General features: G+C 45.0%; 1 protein-coding gene across 1 annotated transcript in view; it reads right to left on the bottom strand.

Annotated features, from left to right (window-relative positions):
* LOC109898012 (E3 ubiquitin-protein ligase SH3RF1) overlaps positions 1–20864 on the bottom strand; it is a 55616-nt gene extending 34752 nt beyond the window's left edge. Inside the window, exons 1-2 of the mRNA XM_020492738.2 lie at positions 20562–20864; positions 18962–19486 (exon numbers count right to left, since the gene is read on the bottom strand). Coding sequence (XP_020348327.1) covers positions 18962–19336 — 375 coding nt within the window. The 5' untranslated portion in view covers positions 19337–19486; positions 20562–20864. The remainder of the gene's footprint in view (positions 1–18961; positions 19487–20561) is intronic.
* Between the last annotated feature and the right edge of the window lie 670 nt (positions 20865–21534).

The raw sequence follows: 21534 nt of genomic DNA, 5'->3' as shown, positions 1-21534 counted from the left end.
CCTGCAGTGATGCGAGCAAGAGCAGTACACTTACAAGTTCTTCCAGTAATTCACCAGGGATCTTCCACTGGGCCAGTTTGGCCACACAAAGACCATGCAGTCACTAAAAGCAATGAATCAAAAAAATCCTCCACTTATCTGTCTATTTTCCTCTCCTCTTCTCTCAGTCCATCTTGCTCTGGCTGAGGCATGTTAAACGGGCTGAGTCGTGCAGCTCTAGGCTGAAGGAGAGGCTGGGATTTTATGTTTGTTGAGTAGAGGAGCAGGCTTTAAGAGTGGCCCCGAGAGGCTCAACATCCGCACATTAACTCCTCTCTCAAGTTCACATCTCCCCTCTCTGAAAGGCTTGTTTTCTGCTCAGCCTCCCTCTCTTTCACCATTTCTCCCACAGATGTCAGCCTTTGGGCCACTCTGGAACCACAGAGTTCAGAGGGAAGTCAGCGTTGAAATCTCATGTTTCTATCCATGACTTTTCTGCCTATTCAGGGGAAAATGCAAGAGAGAACATAGGAATCTTCAATCTCCTAATCGAGAATGAGCTCTGACAGAGGCTTTAGAATAAATAAAGTGGGATTGGGACTAAATTCAAAGAGATTACTTTACGAAATGTCATAGTTATCGGTGTATCTAGTGCCGCTCGGTGTGAGCTGAATACTAAGAGCCTCTTCAGAACTCTCCACTACCGCTCAGCTCCTAGAAGGAAGCGGGTGCAGCATGGTTGTCGGTAGGCTTTTGTTCCAGTCAAGTCAATCAGTTAGACTGAGGCAGAGCCAGCTGTTCCTGTCCTGCTGAGTCAGTCTGGACTGATTTGGCCTTGGCAGAGGTAGTGGCACTGGGAGGGTTAATTGTTTAAAAAAGAGGACTGGATCATCTGCTAAGCAGACAGCAGCACCGCAGGACCTGAATTAGCAGCGTTTAGACAAGAGGAACACACAAACAGAGTTGAAAGTACACAGTCAATTTACTGATTACATGGGCTGTGATTGGGCCCTGATGGGCATTGACCAATGGCCAGTGTTAAGACTTTAGGTTGTGGGTTGGTCCTGCCAGTTTCAGACCACTGGCCTTTAGGCCCGAGCTTGGCCTTTCAGGCCTCAGACCTGTGTGCATCAGCCTTTGGGGACAGAAAGGAAACAGCGGACAGCTAAACGGTTGTTTGCATTGGCTGGTATTTGGACACCTCTACAGTGGACAAACAAAGCAGTTGCGGCAAAGGACCAGTATACAAATGCTGCATCTGTTCCCCCTTTCAAAGACCATCACAGCTATGTCCATCATTTACCATTCTGTTAGAAAGCGCACGTTTGTGTGTGTAATCCAGTATGGGAGTGTGTTGTGTGCAGTGTTCTCCCAAAACACCCACAGCTTAGATCGAACGGCTAGCATTTCTTCTCCTCAGATGAATGCTGGCGGAGCTCTCGAGCCACGAAGCTAGAGAGCCAGGGACAACAGACTGGCTGCTCTACGCTCGTTTCCCCCCCCCATATTTTGGCAGACCTGAGCGAGACCATTAGAGTCAGACCGTTGTGAACTCCACCAGCTTATGCAACCCCCTTACTAGACCTGACCCCTGTCCTGTCTACCAAGACCTTGACTGGGTCTCTGCACCTGAAGCAACACATCCAATCACAGCTACGTAAGCAAAACAAAATGGTTTTGTTTGTTCACAGAGCCCATACAAACAGAACTCAGAGGCCAGAGCGTCTGCATAGCAGCTGGACTTCATCAGCTTATCAGACTGAGGGTGTCAGGGCAGGCTAATAACAGGCAGGCAGGGGCTTATGTTCTGGTCTGCCCTGGTGGTGAGAAGGGAAGGGACTGGGAGAGAGGAAAGAGCTTATGGGAGGGAGGGGCTGTGTGTTTCTGGCTCCAGAGGACAGGCTGTGAGATACAGTAGGAGCTAACGAGGGATGCACACTGCTATTATCAGCAGCTCAGAGCCCAGCTCACACAATATCAATACACCAGGAATGTGACATCAGACTTCAACACTGTTCGCCACTGTGCACTGACCGCAACAGCATGGTTACAGAGCAGAGACGTGTGTGATTTTATATCAGCCATGAGCGCGCCACAATGACGACATTCAAATCCACTGGATCAGTGTGGGAGTCACCCAAATAAACAAACAGCACTAAAAAAAAATGGGCATCCTTTTCTCCGGGGCTCCCAAAGTAGGTCGGTCAGCCCGCCACGGAGGAAGATGTGTGACATTACTTAGGTGTGCCCAGGTAGATTGTTTCTAGTCCGGGTAGCGGGAGAGCGCAAGAGAACATGTGTGTGTGAAACAGAATAACCAACAAGTAGAGCCTTCCCTCGGTCCTCAACAGCGCTCCCGTTTTCTATTCAAACCAACTTGAATAATTAAAAAAAATAATAATAATAATAATCACACACTGTCAGCTGGAGAGGCCCCACACATGAGTGAGAACACTTGATATCTCCTTCACTGTCTCCCTCATAGAGGATGTCCACACACACGTTTCATCTCCGTGGCTCTGTGGGAAACAGATTCAGTATCGAAGAATCATATGACTGTAGTGGTATACGCTGAGAGAACTGGTGGGAGGTGATCAAATGATGCAACAATTGGCTGATGAAGAGCAGCTGAGATCCACTGGTTTCCATTCACAGCGGTATCCAATGGTATCCCCTCTCTCCATACTCAGAGCACTGGATGTGAATAAATACGATCTATTCTAGGAGACACAAGGCATCAGTAACAAGTATCAGACAGGCCAAGGGTCAGCTCTCCAGTGGGACCAGCAGAGAAACGGTCTGGTAAAGTTAAAACATACTGCAGTGGGTGTGTGTGTGACAAGGCGCCGAAAGGAGACAGGTCAGAGGTTAAGAGAGTAGCCTTCTAAATTACACATTCCCCTTCGCCAACATCAACCTGAAACCCAGAGCTCCCACCAGCAGCAGCTTCATAGGGCCCTCTCTATCACTCAATCACCGCTTCAGTAACAGACAATATACACTGACCATTATACCCACTTCTAACAATCTCCCATACCCACACAGTTCCCCAGGCTCTTAAGCTCTGTGCTTCCCACCAAGGGCTTTGATTCCTGACCCTCAGAAGAGAAGTGTTTCTATGGCCACCCACCCACTGACAGACAGAGAAAGGGGAGAGAGGTGGCTGTACTGTAATCCCATTCCTATAGTCCTTGTTATAGTCCATATACATAATCATCCATAAGCACATCAAGCCCTACCATATCCCCTGGTCTCAGTGCCTGGCTGGCTCCCCCGTGCCCCTCTGATGGGGAGAGGGATGTCACCCAGGAGACAAATGCAGATTAACTGTGCCCCTGGGCCCCATAGCACAAACTGGAAACTTTATCGGCACACTGCAGATAAACAAACACAGGGCTCTGATTTCCCTTGCAAGGAAAGGGATCTGAAAGGAGAGTCAGAGAAAAGTGAGTGGAGGGGGTAGAGGAAGCCTGCATGTGCTGCCTTACTTCTAGGGCTGAGCGATATAATCCAATTCATTTGAATGCATGTTTTTGCTCGATATTCCAAATGCCTGTGTCGCAAGAATCCCGTTTTTTTTTTTTTTTTACACGAGCGAGTGTCTTTTTGGTCTCGTCTCTTTCACTCTTCTGTGCAGTGCGCACCTTCCCATCTACACCAGAGATGTGTAATGACAAGATGCACATCTCCACCCTAACAATGGGAGTCGTTGTCCCAAAGGCGGGCGACAAGTTTAGGTCCAAAATAAGCCCATAGAAACACATCAGGGTTATTTTGGACTGTTTTTAGCGCAATTGAAACCTCTCGCGTCACCTCTTCCTCTATGGTTTACACACACACCGAGCCCCTCCCTCTGCCACTCACGTCAACAAAGGTGAGAGATCACATATGAATCTGACAAGCGGTTTCAACACGCTACTTGCATTTGAGGTTTGGTCCAACAGAATGGGACACATGGAGACATTATTTTACGGTAATAGAGGACAACATAACCTTTCTAACGATACCCTTTTCATGTCTCAACTATTCAAAATTGCGAGCAGAGCGGACACTACTAAAACATGTGTATCAATTAACAGATTCTGGGAAATGAATGCTCAGTTCGACCGGCGCGGCATTGCAAGTAGCATTTTAACCAAAGACTGTTATACTAGCTGCCTAGTCTGTTTTATAAAATGTGCAGTAAGCATAAAACAATTACATAAGGAATAGGAAACTCGTTCCCATTCAGAGAAATAAGGTAGGCCACTTGATTTCATCATCTGAACAAAGTGGACAGGCTAGCACGCTGTTCAAACAGTTGGAGACGGACAGAAGGGTGTGTTCATAACAATTCAACTGTTCTACCTTGTTAGCTAGCAAGTAGATCCAAGTTGGCTAAACTTCAAAAATAAAGATTACCTGCCTACTTCCTCACTAGCTCGTGGACTTGTGTTTAAGAGATTGTTAATGAGACCGGTGTTACGTTTCTACAATACTTGCTACAAGAAGTTCGTCATTATTAGTGAATGTGCATTATGCATGGTTCTGATAAAAATTAAAAAAAAATTAAAAAAGGAATTTTAAATAGGACAGACTTGAGAGATCAGTGATTGCAAAAGAAAAGCAGGTTGGACTATTTTGACTAAAAACATCATTATTGGGTGTTATGGTTGTGGAAGGCTTCTATTTAGCCTAGGTATATCTTCACAAGCCTTGAATTCATCCGACTACTGCTGACTGGTCTAGATATCTAGAAACGCCCATAGGTTTGAAAGAAAATTTGTTATGATTTGTAGGCCATATCACCCAGCTCTACCTCCTTCCTATCTCTCTTTTCAGAAGATGGACCACACATCTATGCAAAACATCAGAGGTGAGGCACACACACCATCCACAGTGGGAGTAATGGGTCAGAGGTCAATCAAATGAAAAAGAAACTCCCACCAAATCATGACTCAGCCCTGGGGATGGGAACTGGACACTTAACATGACGGCCAGCCAATGGTCAACCAATCACAGACCAATAACACCACAAGGTCAGAGGTCAAGCTGCTCTGCTAAAGCTGTGGAGTTACAGGGCCAGAGGGACTAGAGGAATTGAGATGGAGCACCACTATGTGATTGATTTCAAACATCTGACACACAGTCAAACATTAATTTAACTGACTGAAACAACCAAAGTTCAGGGTGAATATGGGGTTATGATCCCCTAGGGTTGCAAAATCCCAGGAACTTCCAATAACGTCCATGGTTTTCCCAAATCCTGGTTTAAGATTTCACAGTAGGCTTGGACGATTTATATCATATACCATTTATAACGTATACTCGGAGGGGGGGTGTGTTGGGGGCAGCTATGCCACTGCTTTTAACTATAAGAAATCTAAGATGTGCCAAATAAATGATATCCAGCTCAGGACTCCAGCTTTGCATTTAGTTTGCTAACTTGCTAATTAAGTGGCTAGATGTCAATATCAAGCTTCTTGGTTACAGCAGAGACATTCTAGTCGGAGTACAAGTCTCACTCGCTAACATTCCACTCCTTGTATCCTGACCGGTTTGCATCACTGCCTGGTACGGCAATTGCTCGGCCTCCGACTGCAAGGCACTTCAGAGGGTAGTGCATACGGCCCAGTACATCACTGAGGCAAAGCGGCCTGCCATCCAGGACCTCTACACCAGGCGGTGTTAGAGGAAGGCCCTAAAAATTGTCAAAGACTCCAGCCACCCCTGTCATAGACTGTTTTCTCTACTACCACATGGCAAGTGGTACCGGAGTGCCAAGTCTAGGACATAAAGGCTTCTGAACAGTTTTTACCCCCAAGACATAAGACTCCTGAACAGGTAACCAGATGGTTACCCGGACTATATGCATTGTGTGCTCCCCCCAACCTCTCTTTTATACTGCTGCTACTCTCGGTTTATCTTATATGCATAGAGTCACTTTAACTATACATTCATGTACATACTAGAGGTCGACTGATTATGATTTTAACGGCGATACCAATTATTGGAGGACCAAAAAAGACGATACCGATTAAAATCGGCAGATTTTTATTTATTTATTTGTAATAATGACAATTACAACAATACTGAATTAACACTTATTTTAACTTAATATAATACATCAATAAAATCTAATTTAGCCTCAAGTAAATAATGAAACATGTTCAATTTGGTTTATATAATGCAAAAACAAAGTGTTGGAGAAGAAAGTAAAAGTGCAGTATGTACCATGTAAGAAAGCTAACGTTTAAGTTCCTTGCTCAGAACATGAGAACATATGGAAGCTGGTGGTTCCTTTTAACATGAGTCTTCAATATTCCCAGGTAAGAAGTTTTAGGTCGTAATTATAGGACTATTTTCCTCTATATCATTTGTATTTCATTAACCTTTGCCTATTGGATGTTCTTATAGGCACTATAGTATTGCCAGTGTAACAGTATAGCTTCCGTCCCTCTCCTCGCTCCTCCCTGGGCTTTAACCAGCAACACAACAGCCACTATCGAAGTAGTGTTACCCATGCAGAGCAAGGGGAACAACTACTAGAAGGCTCAGAGCGAGTGATGTTTGAAACGCTATTAGCGCGCGCCAACTAGCCAGCCATTTCACTTCGGTTACACCAGCCTCATCTCGGGAGTTGATAGGCTTGAAGTCTTAAACAGCGCAATGCTTGAAGCACAACAAAGAGCTGCTGGAAAAATGCACAAAAGTGCTGTTTGAATGAATGTTTACGTGCCTGCTTCTGCCTACCACAGCTCAGTCAGATACTTGTATGCTCAGTCAGATTATATGCAACGCAGGACACGCTAGATAATATCTAGTAACATCATCAACCATGTGTAGTTAACTAGTGATTATGATTGATTGTTTTTTATAAGATAAGTTTAATGCTAGCTAGCAACTTACCTTGGATTACTGCATTCGCTTAACAGGCAGTCTCCTTGTGGAGTGTAACGGAGAGAGAGGCAGGTCGTTATTGCGTTGGACTAGTTAACTGTAAGGTTACAAGATTGGATCCCCCGAGCTGACAAGGTGAAAATCTGTCGTTCTGCCCCTGAACGAGGTAGTTAGCCTAGGAACGGTGGGTTGTCATTGAAATTAAAAATGTATTAAATGACTTGCCTAGTTAAATAAAAAAGGTATAAAATAATTAAATATATATTTATTTAATCTAAAAATTTATATATATTTTTTTTTAAATTGGCACATCGGCACCCAAAAATACTGATTTCCAATTATGAAAACTCGAAATCGGTCCTAAAGAATCGGCCGATCCGCTTAATCAGTCTACCTCTAGTACATACTATCTAAATTGGCCCGACCAACAAGTGCACCTGCACATTGGCTTACCGGGCTGTCTGCATTGTGTCCCACCACCCCCCCTTTTTACGCTTCTGCTACTCTCTGTTCATCATATATGCATAGTCACGTTAACGATACCTACATGTACATACTACCGCAATAAGCCTGACTAACAGGTATATATATATATATAGCCTTGCTACTGTTATTTTCAAATGTCTTATTACTGTTGTTTTATTTCTTTACTTACCTACACACACTTTTTTTCCCACACCATTGGTTAGAGCCTGTAAGTAGGCATTGCACTGTAAGTATTCGGCACACGTGACACACTTTGATTTGATATTGCCAAAGACAGGCCTTTCTGCCATCTTCAAAAATTAATTATATCATTAATGAGAGAGGAGAACAGAGGAGTTGATCCTGATTCGATTTAACCCTCACAGCCATCCTCCAATCACAGCAAACCAGTCTGCCCAAAGCTGCTAGCTCACATGCTGCAAATCCCAATCACAAAACCTCTGCTTTGATTTTAAGCCTCACAATAGAGCAACGTGCCGAGTTAGCTGCACGTTGAGACTGCCGAAAGGCCAGACTCTTTGGCAATGAGATTGGGTGGCAAGGAGCGGAATGTTAGCTAAGACTGGTACCCAGACGAGAGAGAGAGATATATATATATATATAGCGCCCCTCGTGGGCACTTCCGGTAATACCGTATACCCTGGTATGGTACAGAAATGGTATGAAAATCTGGATACCGCCCAACTCCAATTCCCAGAATCAAGAGGGAATAAACCAGGAAGACGGGAATCCTCCAACCAGGATTTCTGGACAACCAGAGAATTTCTTTAAAGTTCCCGGAACTTTGCAACCCTATGATCAACCAAAGGCTGCATAGCCAGGTGCCTGCTGTTGTGTGTTTGAGACACTTGTGCCATGGGTTTGTTAGTATATAAAAATCAGGAAGTCTCTGTGGCCGGACCACACACACAGTCACTCTGGAGACCCAGTAGATGGAAAAGAGAGTTTGGTTGGTCATCACAGGTGTGTGTCAGCACTGCATTAAAAGAGGTCAGACAACAACCCCCCCCCCCCCCCAACCAACCAACCTCATGCTGACAGAGCTGTTGGGGGTATGGGGCGCATGTGGAGGGGGGGGGGGCTGGGGTTGGCAAATGCTGAGTTTAGGCCACCCAGAGTCTAGTGCTTACACAGGGACCAACATTCCTACCACACCTTCACAGACAACAGAACAAACACATACACACTGAATTGGAACGGATTACAGTCTAAAATTACAGTTGTTTAAGTAACGCCAATGATTAGAAGAAAAATGTCCCTTTAAGCCTTACATTACATTGGAATACATAATGAAAGTAAAGATGGCCGACTCATCCCCCCCATAAATATGAGAATGTCAGTCTGTCAGGACAGGAGGCAGATGCTGCAGGTGACTCTGCCCTGGGGGCAACAGCTGCTGCAGGTGACTCTGCCCTGGGGGCAACAGCTGCTGCAGGTGACTCTGCCCTGGGGGCCTCCATATGCTTGTGTGCCTCCCCGCCCCCCCTCCTGCCTCCCATTCTGCCCGTCTGCCTCCCCGCCCCCCTGCCTCCCTCCCATTCTGCCCGTCTGCCTTGCCTCCCCACCCCACTCCCTTCCCCCCTCCTCCTCCCTTCCCCCCTCCCGCCTGCCTGATTCTCAGCACACACTGCTAAAGCCTAATTAATGTACAGCTACCAAACTTCACTAGACAGACACAGAAAACCACACACACACGAACAACAAGAAGCTGAGTGTGTGAGCTTGCTGTTTGGACGAGACCAGACAGGCCCAGTGTTTAAGAAAACAGAGATGGAATGCCACAGGTGGTCAACATACACACACACTAAGCTCTGTCTGAACACACACACAGCTTCTCAGGTCTGTCTGGGGAGGCAGATAAACAGATCAGACATACATTAACACAGACACACCGTTCTGTCTGGGGAGACAGACCTACATACACCTTACATTTCTGAGCTGAAAACATTCTTTGAATGATGCAAACCCCTGAGAGGGACAGTCATTCCCATAGCATAGCCAGAAGACGCCACTTAGCAGAAAGGATGGGCACCCCAGAGATGTGAAAGAAGAGGTGATGGTTTCACAAAGGACATTAGGTGGATAATCAAAACCTCAGACAATAATACTACCTGCTCCCTCTGGACTGCCATGGGAAATACAGAGGAGAAGAGAGATAGGCAATGTGAGAGAAGTGAGAAGGAAGGAGAGAGAAAGACAGAGGGAAAAGTATAGGGCATGTTCATCTGTTCCCAGAGGAGGTGTAAGTATGTGTTTGCCAGTGTGTGGGCAGAGTGAGGGTGTAATGAGGTGGTTCCATCACACAGGCCGAAGTGAGCCAGACAGCCAGCAGAGAACACCGCCAACAACAATATGACGTCATCAAAGAGGGTCAACAGCAGCGAGACTCAGACGCAAGGAGGAGCACTGGAATTGAATGAGACACTTATACCAGGACAAAGCGGTAAACAACATTATTCCTCACTAATTAAAAAATAAATAAAAAACAGGTACAAACAAAAAGATAAAAATCACTTATTTCCCTGACTGATCAAAACTCGTTAACTCACAGCTCCCTCGTCTCTCTGCAGCAGGCATATGGTGAGCAATGTGTTTGGAACATCAAATCGCAATAGAGAATGGCAATACAGTAGAATTGTGAGAATCGTAATACATATCGTATCGGCACCTAACTATCGTGATAAAAGGTCCCCGGCAATTAACAGCCCTGGAAAGAGAGGGAAGCAGCCACGAGTTCTACTAACGCATCATTACTACAGAGGAAACAATGGCCTAATTCTAGCCCCGAGCTTCAGCTAGACAGGATACTGCTGCATCTCTCCCCTCAATGCACACACGCTAGCGTTCCCACACGACAGGAGGTCGTCCTCCGGCGTCGTTAAATCAACATTTGCCGTCGAGCAGGATGTCAGATAACCAAGCGCGTACATTTTGTAGAAGTTTCACACAAAGCTAACGTCCCATCAAAAGTGGCAATGTGATAATGACACCAGCTGTGGAACAATTTCAGATCCAGGTACACTGATTCATTCTACTAAATCAGTTCAGTTTGAAGACACTTGGCCAATCGTCCACACATCTATAGCAATCCATTGCTGACAAAATATTATGTTTTAAAACAAGCCTGAGCTTTCAGTAGATTAACAATTTCTCTAAGACTAAAATGCAAATGAAAGACATCCAGGGGGAGGGACCTCTCCCCGTGTTAATGAGCAGGTTATTTTCATCCGTCTCTGCTGGCTCCAACCCCACACAGCCATGACCCCTGAGCCTGACCTGACTTCCACTTACAACGGCTTTTACCCACATCACATGATAATGATCATCTCATCCAAACCTGTGGGAGGATGGAAAACTACTGTGTTGTTCTAGTATGACTCAACAACAAAGCAAGGAGGACAAAACATCCCAGTAATCGGAGAGCCATAGAGCTAACCTGACTCATCAGTGATGAGGTCCCCTCCACAGTCACACAGCCTTTCCCTGAGGCTGCCTGCTCCGCTCCTTTATTCCCCATTATTCAGAGACATGCCAGGGCAACGGTGTCACACCACTGGTGACTTCTGTTACATTGTGACAGGCCAGGGTCAAGGAAGGGGAGGGACCATTGACCCTTTTACAATTAACACCTTTCCCATAGCATTCCTTCCTCACCCTTTGTCTGCCACTGGCACCCCCCCCCAACAAAAAAAAAACACAGCCCCCTCTCCCCAAGTCCCTCCTGACACACATGTCAGTCAGATCAGAGGAGAGCAGAAACAAATCCCTGTTATGCATCTGTCGGTCAGGCTCCCCCCTCTCCTCTCAGGTCCATTCTCTGGGCCAGATAAGAATTAGAGGGGCAGGCAGGGCTGTACAGGAGCGCCAAGCTGAAGGGGCCAGTTCAAAGAATGAGAAACTCACAACAACAACTGAAGGAGAGACCGAGTCCAATAGGAGCGGGGGAGCCAGTGTGGCGTCGCGGAGGGCCGAGTCCAATAGGAGCGGGGGAGCCAGTGTGGCGTCGCGGAGGGCCGAGTCCAATAGGAGCGGGGGAGCCAGTGTGGCGTCGCGGAGGGCCGAGTCCAATAGGAGCGGGGGAGCCAGTGTGGCGTCGCGGAGGGCCGAGTCCAATAGGAGCGGGGGAGCCAGTGTGGCGTCGCGGAGGGCCGAGTCCAATAGGAGCGGGGGAGCCAGTGTGGCGTCGCGGAGGGCCGAGTCCAATAGGAGCGGGGGAGCCAGTGTGGCGTCGCGGAGGGCCGAGTCCAATAGGAGCGGGGGAGCCAGTGTGGCGTCGCGGAGGACCGAGTCCAATAGGAGCGGGGGAGCCAGTGTGGCGTCGCGGAGGACCGAGTCCAATAGGAGCGGGGGAGCCAGTGTGGCGTCGCGGAGGACCGAGTCCAATAGGAGCGGGGGAACGAGGGAGTCACTGTGGTGTCGTGGAGGACTGAGTCCAATAGAAGAGAGGGAACGAGGGAGTCACTGGTGTCGTGGAGGACTGAGTCCAATAGGAGAGAGGGAGCGAGGGAGTCACTGTGGTGTCATGGAGGACTGAGTCCAATAGAAGAGAGGGAACGAGGGAGTCACTGTGGTGTCGTGGAGGACTGAGTCCAATAGAAGAGAGGGAGCGAGGGAGTCACTGTGGTGTCGTGGAGGACTGAGTCCAATAGGAGAGAGGGAGCCCGTGTGGTGGAGGACTGAGTTCAATATGAGGAGAACCAAGTGGGGGCAGCGAGGCGAAGGGTCCCTGAGGAGTCGACCAGCACTCCTTGACTCACTGGGCAGGGAGGGAGGGGTAAAACCGTTCTAGCACCCAGCCAGGCTTTGATCTCTGCCTTTCATGTTTTGACATATTCCACCTGCATTACCCTCCACCCTCCCATTCAGCTCTCTCTCTACAGTAAGATGCCTTGGGAGGGAGCAGAACAGACTTCACAAAGACAACATGCTACAGCAGAGAAATGCAGGGAAATTATGCTTGAAAGTGCTTTGAAGACACTTGGTAATGCGCACATTGCCTTCGGGAAAGTATTCAGACCTAGACTTTTCACACTTTTTTTCATTACAGCCTTATTCTAAAATTTATTAAATAAAAATCCTCAGCAATCTACACACAATACCCCATAATGACAAAGCAAAACAGAAATACCTTATTTTCATAAATATTAGACTTGAAATTGAGCTCAGGTGCATCCTGTTTCCATTGATCATCCTTGAGATGTTTATACAACTTCATACAAATTCAACTGATTGGACATGATTTGGAAAGGCACACACCTGTCAATATAAAGGTCCCACAGTTGACAGTGCATTTCAGAGCAAAAACCAAGCCATGAGGTCAAAGGAATTGTCCGTAGAGCTCCGAGACAGGAATGTGTCGAGGCACAGATCTGGGGAAGGGTACCAACAAATGTCTGCAGCATTGAAGGTCCAAGAACACAGTGGCCTCCATCATTCTTAAAATGTAGGAAGATTGGAACCCCCAAGACTCTTCATAGAGCTGGCCGCCCAGCCAAAGAAAGCAGTAGGGGGAGAAGGGCCTTGGTCAGGGAGGTGACCAAGAACCCGATGGTCACGTTGACAGAGCTCCAGAGTTCCTCTGTGGAGATGGGAGAATCTTGCAGAAGGACAACCATCTCTACAGCACTCCACCAATCAGGCCTTTATGGTAGAGGGGCCAGACGGAAGCCACTCAGAAAAAGGTACATGACAGCCCAATTGGAGATTGCCAAAAGGCACCTAAAGACTCTCAGACCATGAGAAACAAGATTCTCTGGTCTGATGAAACCAAGATTGAACTCTTTGGCCTGAATGCCAAGGGTCATGTCTGGAGGAAGCCCGGCACCATCCCTATTGTGAAGCATGGTGGTGGCAGAATTATGCTGTGGGGGATGTCTTGCAGCGGTAGGGACTGGGAGACTAGTCAGGATTGAGGCAAAGATGAACAGAGAAAAGTACAGAGAGATCCTTGATGAGAACCTGCTCCAGAGCTCTCAGGACCTCAGACTGGGGCGAACGTTCACCTTCCAACAGGACAACAACCCTAAGCACACAGCCAAGACAATGCAGGTGTGGCTTCAGGACAAGTCTCAATGTCCTTAAGTGGTCCAACCAAAGCCCCAACTCAAACAGCCCTGGAGAGACCTGAAAATAGCTGTGCAGCAACACTCCCCATCCAACCTGACAGAGCTTGAGAAGATCTGCAGAGAAGAATGGGAGAAACTCCCCAAATACAGGTTTGTCAAGCTTGTAGTGTCATACCCAAGAAGACTTGAGGCTGTAATCGCTTCAACAAAATACTGAGTAAAGGGTCTGAATACTTATGTAATAAATTATTAGCAAACATTTGAAATAACCTGTTTTTGCTTTGCTATTACAAATTGAAATCCATTCTAGAATAAGGCTATAACCTTACAAAATGTGGAAAAGGCGAAGGAGTCTGGATAATTTCCCAGTATTGTGTAATGTGTGGGTGTGCGTGCGTACGTGCGTGCGTTCATCTGTTACGCGGTTGTTTAGGCTAAACATGATAGCTCGGGGCATTGCGAGTTCCATCCCCTTACTGAGGGGATCATATAAACCTCAAAAGGACCATATAATGGAGCAGTCACAAGTATGACTAGCTCTTATCTCCAATAAACAGGCTTTTCAGAATAGAGGGAAGTTCCAACAGGCCCAGCTTGAAATGGGCTGACTTTTGAAGTGATACTACAGTAAATGAGGCAGCTCAACCAGCATTAGGTAGTTTCACCCAGAGGAGAATGGATCTCTATACCTGAACGGTTAAAAACAGACACAGTAACAACATTCCACTGACCACATACAACCTGTCCATTGACCCAGCTTCTTCCAGGAGTATTATTGAATGAGGTACAATACAAACACAACTTGTCAATACCTAAATACTGAGTGAAGCCAGCTCATACAATACCTAGGCTAAACATTACAGAGTGTCTGTTACAGTACATGCAGTAATCTTATGTTGCATCACTGGTAGGCCATTTCATATGACATGAGTGACAGAATGCCATGCCAGTAACATGGTCCTTAACATTTTACCAGATTATTCCATTTAAAAAGAATACTAGTTTTTGTTGGTGGGGGAGAAAGAGCAGATGACATGCCATGACAACTACAGTGCCTTCAGAAAGTATTCATACCCCTTGACTTATTCCACATTTTGTTGTGTTACAGCCTGAATTCAAAATTAAACTAGATTTCTTTCTCACCCATCTACACACAACACCCCATAATGACAAAGTGAAAACTTTTGCAAATGTATCTCATTTATATTTGTATTCACACCCGAGTCAATACTTTGTAGAAGCACCTTCGGCGGCGATTACAGCTGTGAGTTTCTGGGTCCCTAAGAGCTTTCCACACCTGTGTCATGATGCTGGCCTCTTTGGGTATAGCAAACCATCCCCCTCTCCTCCTTCAACTAGGTTGCTGTGGTCAGAGAGACGTCGTAAATTCCTGATTATCTCCTCATGGACACATAGTAGAGAGAGAGTAAACTTTCATAGAGGACAAAGGAAATCCTTCCACCTCACAGAACTTGAGGTACAAACAAATTTCATGTTCCGGAGAAAGTGTAAAAGATCGGTGAAGAATCCAGCTACGAACTGGTTCGTTTGTCACAAGTTGGGGAAGCTCATGGGAGACGGTGTGGCCACATGACCATAACACTGTTTATATAATAGCCTCAGATATGAGGTTTACATCTAATTGTTGTATAAGATGAATGATTGAGTATGATACTGTTTGTATAAATGGTGTAATGATTGTGGACTGTTTAATGAAGAAAAATACAATTCCCTTTTGATTTGAACTAAAGAGGACCGCCCCTGAGCCCAGTTAGGGTCAGACATCCTGGGACAGCCCTCTTCGGCCCTTCCAAATAAAACCCCACTCGGGTTTTCGATCAGCAGACCGAGCTTACCTCAATTACGAGATGGCTAAAGGTTGCAGACCATGTTTTTCTCCATTAGGAGGGGAACAAAGGTTGTAGACCATTGCTGAATCTTTTAACCATACCACGTGGTTAAACTTTTAGACTATCGATACTGACAGAATAAGAACAAGTCTTTGATATTGATTACTAGTCTGCAGCTAGGAATTCGGCATCATTGAACGCAAAGAACGACAACCACCGAAAAATCCATTCTATAACGAATGTCACTCTGAACAATCCCCTCCAACCACAACCGACGGAGAGAGGGAGAGAGACGGACAATTCTACAAAATAAAATGAACTTTTCACCAGCGATCAAGACGACACTGAGCGTAAATATATATATTGATTGCAATTGTTCCCGACTGAGTGAGCGTTCATGTGCAAAGGATTAGCATTTCAATTGTTATAGTTATCACTTTGTAGTGACTTCTTAATCGACCCCCACTTCCCCTTTTTGTCAAACAAGCCGCCATGCCGGTTTAGCCCACTAGGGCGCATTTTCCTATCATTACATTTACCTTGTTTGTTTGTTTATGCATTTCTGTGAATTACTTAGTTAGTTATAAATAAATGATTGAAGACAATTGATGTATGGATGACTCTTAGTGAAGACAGGGTTTGTGCAGATAAGCAACCATTTACGACATTTGGAATGAGACTAACGTGAGGTAAAGTAAATAATTCATTAATTCGAAGACTAATTGATCAGATAAAATATCTGAAAAGTTATTTTAGGAAATTATAAACTTTAATCTGGTGCCCCGACTTCCTAGTTAATTGGTTACGTGATTAATCAGTTGATCGTGTAGTAACTAATTACAGAGAATCTTTGATAAAAACTATCAGTCTTCAGTTAATGATAGTAAAGACACAACACCTGGATTGTGCAAATTAGCCTATTACAAAAAAGTTTCTCTCAAATCTGTGATGAGCATTTCTCCTTTGCCAAGGTAATCCATCCACCTGACAGGTGTGGCATATCAAGAAGTGGATTAAATGATCATTACACAGGTGCATCTTGTGCTGGGGACAATAAAATGATACTAAAATGTGCAGTTGTGTCAAACAACAATGCCACAGATGTCTCAAGTTGAGAGTGCAATTGGCATGCTGACTGCAAAAATGACCACTAGAGCAGTTGCCAAAGAATGTAATGTTAATTTATCTACCATAAGCCGCCTACAACATTGTTTTAGAGAATTTGGCAGTACGTCCAACTGGCCTCACAATCGCAGACCACGTGTATAGCGTTGTGTGGGGGCGAGCGGCTTACTGACGGTGTGAACAGAGTGCCCCATGGTGCAGTGGAGTTATGGTATGGGCAGGCATAAGCTAAGGACAACAAACACAATTGCTTTTTATCAGTGGCTATTTGAATGCACAGTGATACTGTGAAGAGATCCTGAGGCCCATTGTCATGCCATTCATCCACCACCATCACCTCATGTTTCAGCATGATAATGCACAGCCCCATGTCACTAGGATCTGTACACAATTCCTGGAAGATGAAAATGTCCCAATTATTCCATGGCCTGCATGCTCGCCAGACATGTCACCCGTTGAGCATGTTTGGGATGCTCTGGATCGACAAGTACAACAGCAAGTTCCAGTTCCCGCCAATATCCAGCAACTTTGTATAGCCATTAAAGAGTGGGACAACATTCCACAATCAACAGCCAACTACGCAAAGGAGACGTGTCACGCTGCATGAGGCAAATGGTGGTCACACCAGAGACTGTCTGGTTTTCTGACCCATGCCCCTACTTCATATTTTATTTTTAAAAGGTATCTGTGACCAATAATCTATAGATTAGGGCCTAATTAAATGCATTTCAATTGACCAATTTCCTTATATGAACTGTAACTAAGTAAAAATCTTTGAAATTGTTGCATATTGCGTTTATATTTTGGGTCAGTATAGATTTAAGTCAAAACAATAACTCGGCCAGTCATGAACATTCACTGTCTTCTTGGTAAGCAACTCCAGTGTAGATTTGGCCTTGTTTTTTTAGGTTATTTTTATGCTGAAATGTGAATTCTTCTCCCAGTGTCTGGGGGAATGCAGACTGAACCAGGTTTTCCTCTAGGATTTTGCTTGCGCTTAGCTCCATTATGGTTATTTTGTATCCTGAAAATACATTCCCCCAGTCCTTAATAATTAAAAGCATACCCATAACATGATGCAGCCACCACTATGCTTGAAAATATGAGGAGTGGTACTCAGTAATGTAGTGTGTTGGAATTACTCCAAACATAACACTGTAATCAGAACAAAAAGTAACTGTAGAGGCTTCTTATTCCTTTGTCAATTAGGTCAGTATTCTAGAGTAACTATAATGGTGTTGACCCATCCTCAGTTCTATCACAGCCATTAAACTATGTGACTGTTTTAAAAAGACACTATTGGCCTCGAGGTGAAATCCCTGGTCAGTTTCCTTCCTCTCTGGCAACTGAGATAGGAAGGATGCCTGCATCTTTGTAGTGACTGGGTTTGACACACCATCCAAAGTGTAATTAAAGGGATATTCTCAAAGGGATATTCAATGTTTGACTTTTTCTTTCCCCATCTACCAATAGGTGCCCTTCTCTATGCAAGGCATTGGAAAACCTCCCTGGTCTATGTGGTTGAATCGGTGTTTGAAATGCACTGCTCGACTGAAGGACCTTACAGAGGATTGTATGTGTGGGGTACAGAGATGAGGTACTCATAAAATATATAAAACATTCACACAGAGTGAGTCCATGCAACTTATGTGACTTGTTAAGCAAATGTTAATTCCTGAACTTATTTATGCTTGCCATAACAAAAGGGGTTGAATACTTGACTCAAGACATCTCAGCTTTTCATTTGTAAAAATTGTTTAAAAAACCATTCCACTTTGACATTATGGGGTAGTGTGTAGGCAAGTGACAATCTAAATGTATCTATTTCAAATTCAGGATGTAACACAACAAAATGTGGAAAAGGTCAAGGGGTGTGAATACCTTCTGAAGGCACCATCTGAAAAGAACATCATGGACTGGTTTCATGTTACATATGATCCCAAATATCCACCTAACACAACCAAACACGTCAACCAGTCTTCTCCCTGTGGCCCCTAAGGAGAAGAGGGAAGAACATAATTCTGCTTACTCTCGTCAGTGGAGACTGTTTCTCTCAGCTGCATAACTTGGCCTTCAGAGCACCAAGCTGGTTGTCGGAGACCTAATAGGATTCTAGCACTTACCTCTGGCTCTGCATCATCCTTGATGACTATCTCTCTGTGCTGCACAGTAACTGTCAGTCCTGACAAACACCTGCATCACCTTCATTCCAAAACCCTCACTACAACATGGACCTGACACACATATGTTCCAATCAAACGAATGGTTCAACAACAGTTCAATATGAACCTCATGACACCATTGTACTTAGCAGCCAGGAGAACGGAAACATTTGTTGGCTCAACTGTCATCTGCTCAGTAGTCCCTGTTGTATTCAGCACTGGGCTGTTAGTCAGCTGGCCAGCTGTAGGATCACTATGTTAACTGTTCATCTGGGCCAAAGATTAGAGCCAACATGCTGCTATTTAATCCCTGCAGATTTGCTCTGATTTGTTTCAGCCCTGGCTCAAACTATGAGAAACCACATACATGCTCACTCATCCATATTTAACAACCCCCTGAAAGTAGACTACTTACCCTCACTGGGGTGCTCTTTGCCTGGCCTCTCTGGGGCTGTGCTCCCGGAGTGCCTGAGTCTCTGGGCCCGTTGCCCTGCATCCTGACTCCAGCTGTGCCGTTGGTGCAGACTCCAGCTACAGGGCCCGCCCTGCGGGGTCTCTGTTTGATGCCGTCCAACAGCCGAACCAGGAGGATATTACTGGGCAGCTCATCCACAGCACACTCCACCAGCGTACGGCACTCTGGGCATCGCAGCTCTGCCCGGGAGCTCAGGATGCCCTGAAGGCAGCGCCTGCAGAAGGTGTGCTGGCAAGGGAGGACCTTGGCTGTGGCATCCAGCCGCTCCAAACACACTGGGCATTCCAGCAAGTCCAACAGCACTGATTCATCCATGCTTTCTGCCTCCACCTCTAAGCTTTGTTTCTACTTCAGTGGGACAAGCATGATGGTAGTGTTGGTTGGGGGTTGTGTTTAGGAAGCCATTTCCATCCTGAATGTCACGTCACTCCCATGCCGCAGCTATGGCCATAGCGCCTGCAGCAGCTGTAGTATGGGGTAAATCCTTTGTTATTCCACATATAAAAAGATTACATGGCAACAGTCTGATTCCTGCATATAACGGGATGCTATTATGCTAGGTATTGCTACTATAATGTACGGAATGTAGCAAAGGTCAAGACTGTTATATTCCGTAGTTCTCTGTCATCATGGCAGTCACATCCAAAGGTAAAAGGAACAGAGAATGCCTTCACCTCGTCTTCTAAAGTGGCACAGATACGTTCGATCGCATTGTCCCCATTTATACCAGTCAATCCTACCTGATAAAATATTTTTCCCAACAGAACATTTACCGTTTGTTGACTGGAGAATGCAACAAAATATTAATTTGGGATTATGTCATTTAATTCACAGACGTGCATTATTAGATTAAAGACCATTTGAAACCCTGGTGAGAGATGTTGACACGTTCTAGCGGTGCGATTACATACAATACAACCGCGCAAAACTCAAAACTTGTGTGCATTTCTGTGTCCAGAACTAACCGGGAGGAAAGCGTCTGTGTGCCAATGAATGTTATAAGAAAGTGCTTGATGACCATAATCCCTGACTGTAACAAACTACATAGGTACATTTGGAAGAAATATAACGACCTTGTGCGACACAATACGACCACTTCGTAGAACGCAAGATTTGGGAGCAGAATGGTTACGTTATGAAAAGAACATCCACAACAAATTACTTTTAGAAAATCATCAATTTATTGCGTAACTTTGCTACAATGTCACACAGTACGAAAAAAAGAGAGACACGTTAGTTAAAGGCACAACTAGCTAAGTGTCGGTCATAAGAAAAAAGTTAAATGCGTCCCATAGGATTATGTATGATATCCGAGGTTAGCTTGTTGGCTACTTGTCTGGCTAACTAGGTTAGTTTGTTGAGAAACAACAGTGTCAAGACGAGGGAGGGATTTTAAAGTTAGCTGTAGCTGTGTGATTACTAGTTATTAGTGTGTAAACCAATACAAATGATTCAACAATGCCATTGAATCACCTACCATTTTGTGTATTATATGTTTTGAAGTTAGAAAAACAATCGCCCTTGAAAACATAAATCTTACCTCAAAGTCGGGCCTCTTCCACCTCTCCTCTCCAAACAATTTCTCTCTCCGACTTGGATAGCGAATGAGCGATTTGGGAAATAGCCTATTTGGCGGGTAATATAGTTTCACCCTCTATTCTGCTCCACGGAGAGAAAACCTTTACACGACATTTTATTCTGCACTGTCCTAGTCCAAGAGAGCATGTATCTAAACCGGGAAATTCACGGTTTGGGAAAGACCGACGGGAGTAACAAACTCCAGCTGCCGTATCCGATTCCGAACCCCATGATGAATTAGATTGATTCTATGGAAGACGCCGAAGCTACTTCACCGAGGCGGGAGGGCGTGATGGGATGTCAGTCAATGTGTAACAGATAGTCTATTTCACACATACTCTAAATATGTTTAACAATACTGCCTGTGATATTATTTATTCAATTCATGAAACAATTTACATTTAGTCGATAATTCATCCTGATTTGGCTACTGTATTTGAAACCCCTAGCGGACAACCCTTCTTTGTAATACTGTTAGATTGTTATGGACGCCCGCAACAATAATAATCCCTATGGTAGACGGAGGTAGTAGTGAAACCTTCCCATGGAAGAGAATCATGTATTTGAGGAGATCAAAAAGTAACCAACATTTCACAAAAACAGTAAATTTTTTGCTTCCCTCTCAGAACAACCACTATAACATCTGTATTATCCACATGACTGCTCAAAGGTTAGATTTGTGTCAGCTTGCAGAAAGTAAGTGTACATGGTGCAAGTATGGTGAAAAAAAGATATCATGGCATTGTGGTTCTTTATCTCAGTACCATTACTCACCCCCTTATCTTCCTCCATTCCGACACCACGGCATTGCCCTGCATTCCAAGTTCAGCCCTAAACTTCCCTACGATATTGATCAAAGTAGCCTATTTCATGTCATAAAGGGATCAATGATTGGTGTATGCCATTCTTCACTGGAATGTTAATATAAATGTATC

Source organism: Oncorhynchus kisutch, linkage group LG10 (genome assembly GCF_002021735.2).
Source record: "Oncorhynchus kisutch isolate 150728-3 linkage group LG10, Okis_V2, whole genome shotgun sequence".
Classification (NCBI taxonomy): Eukaryota; Metazoa; Chordata; class Actinopteri; order Salmoniformes; family Salmonidae; genus Oncorhynchus; species Oncorhynchus kisutch.
The sequence above is the reverse complement of the archived record's forward strand: the minus strand, read 5'-3'. Positions and strand labels throughout refer to the sequence as shown.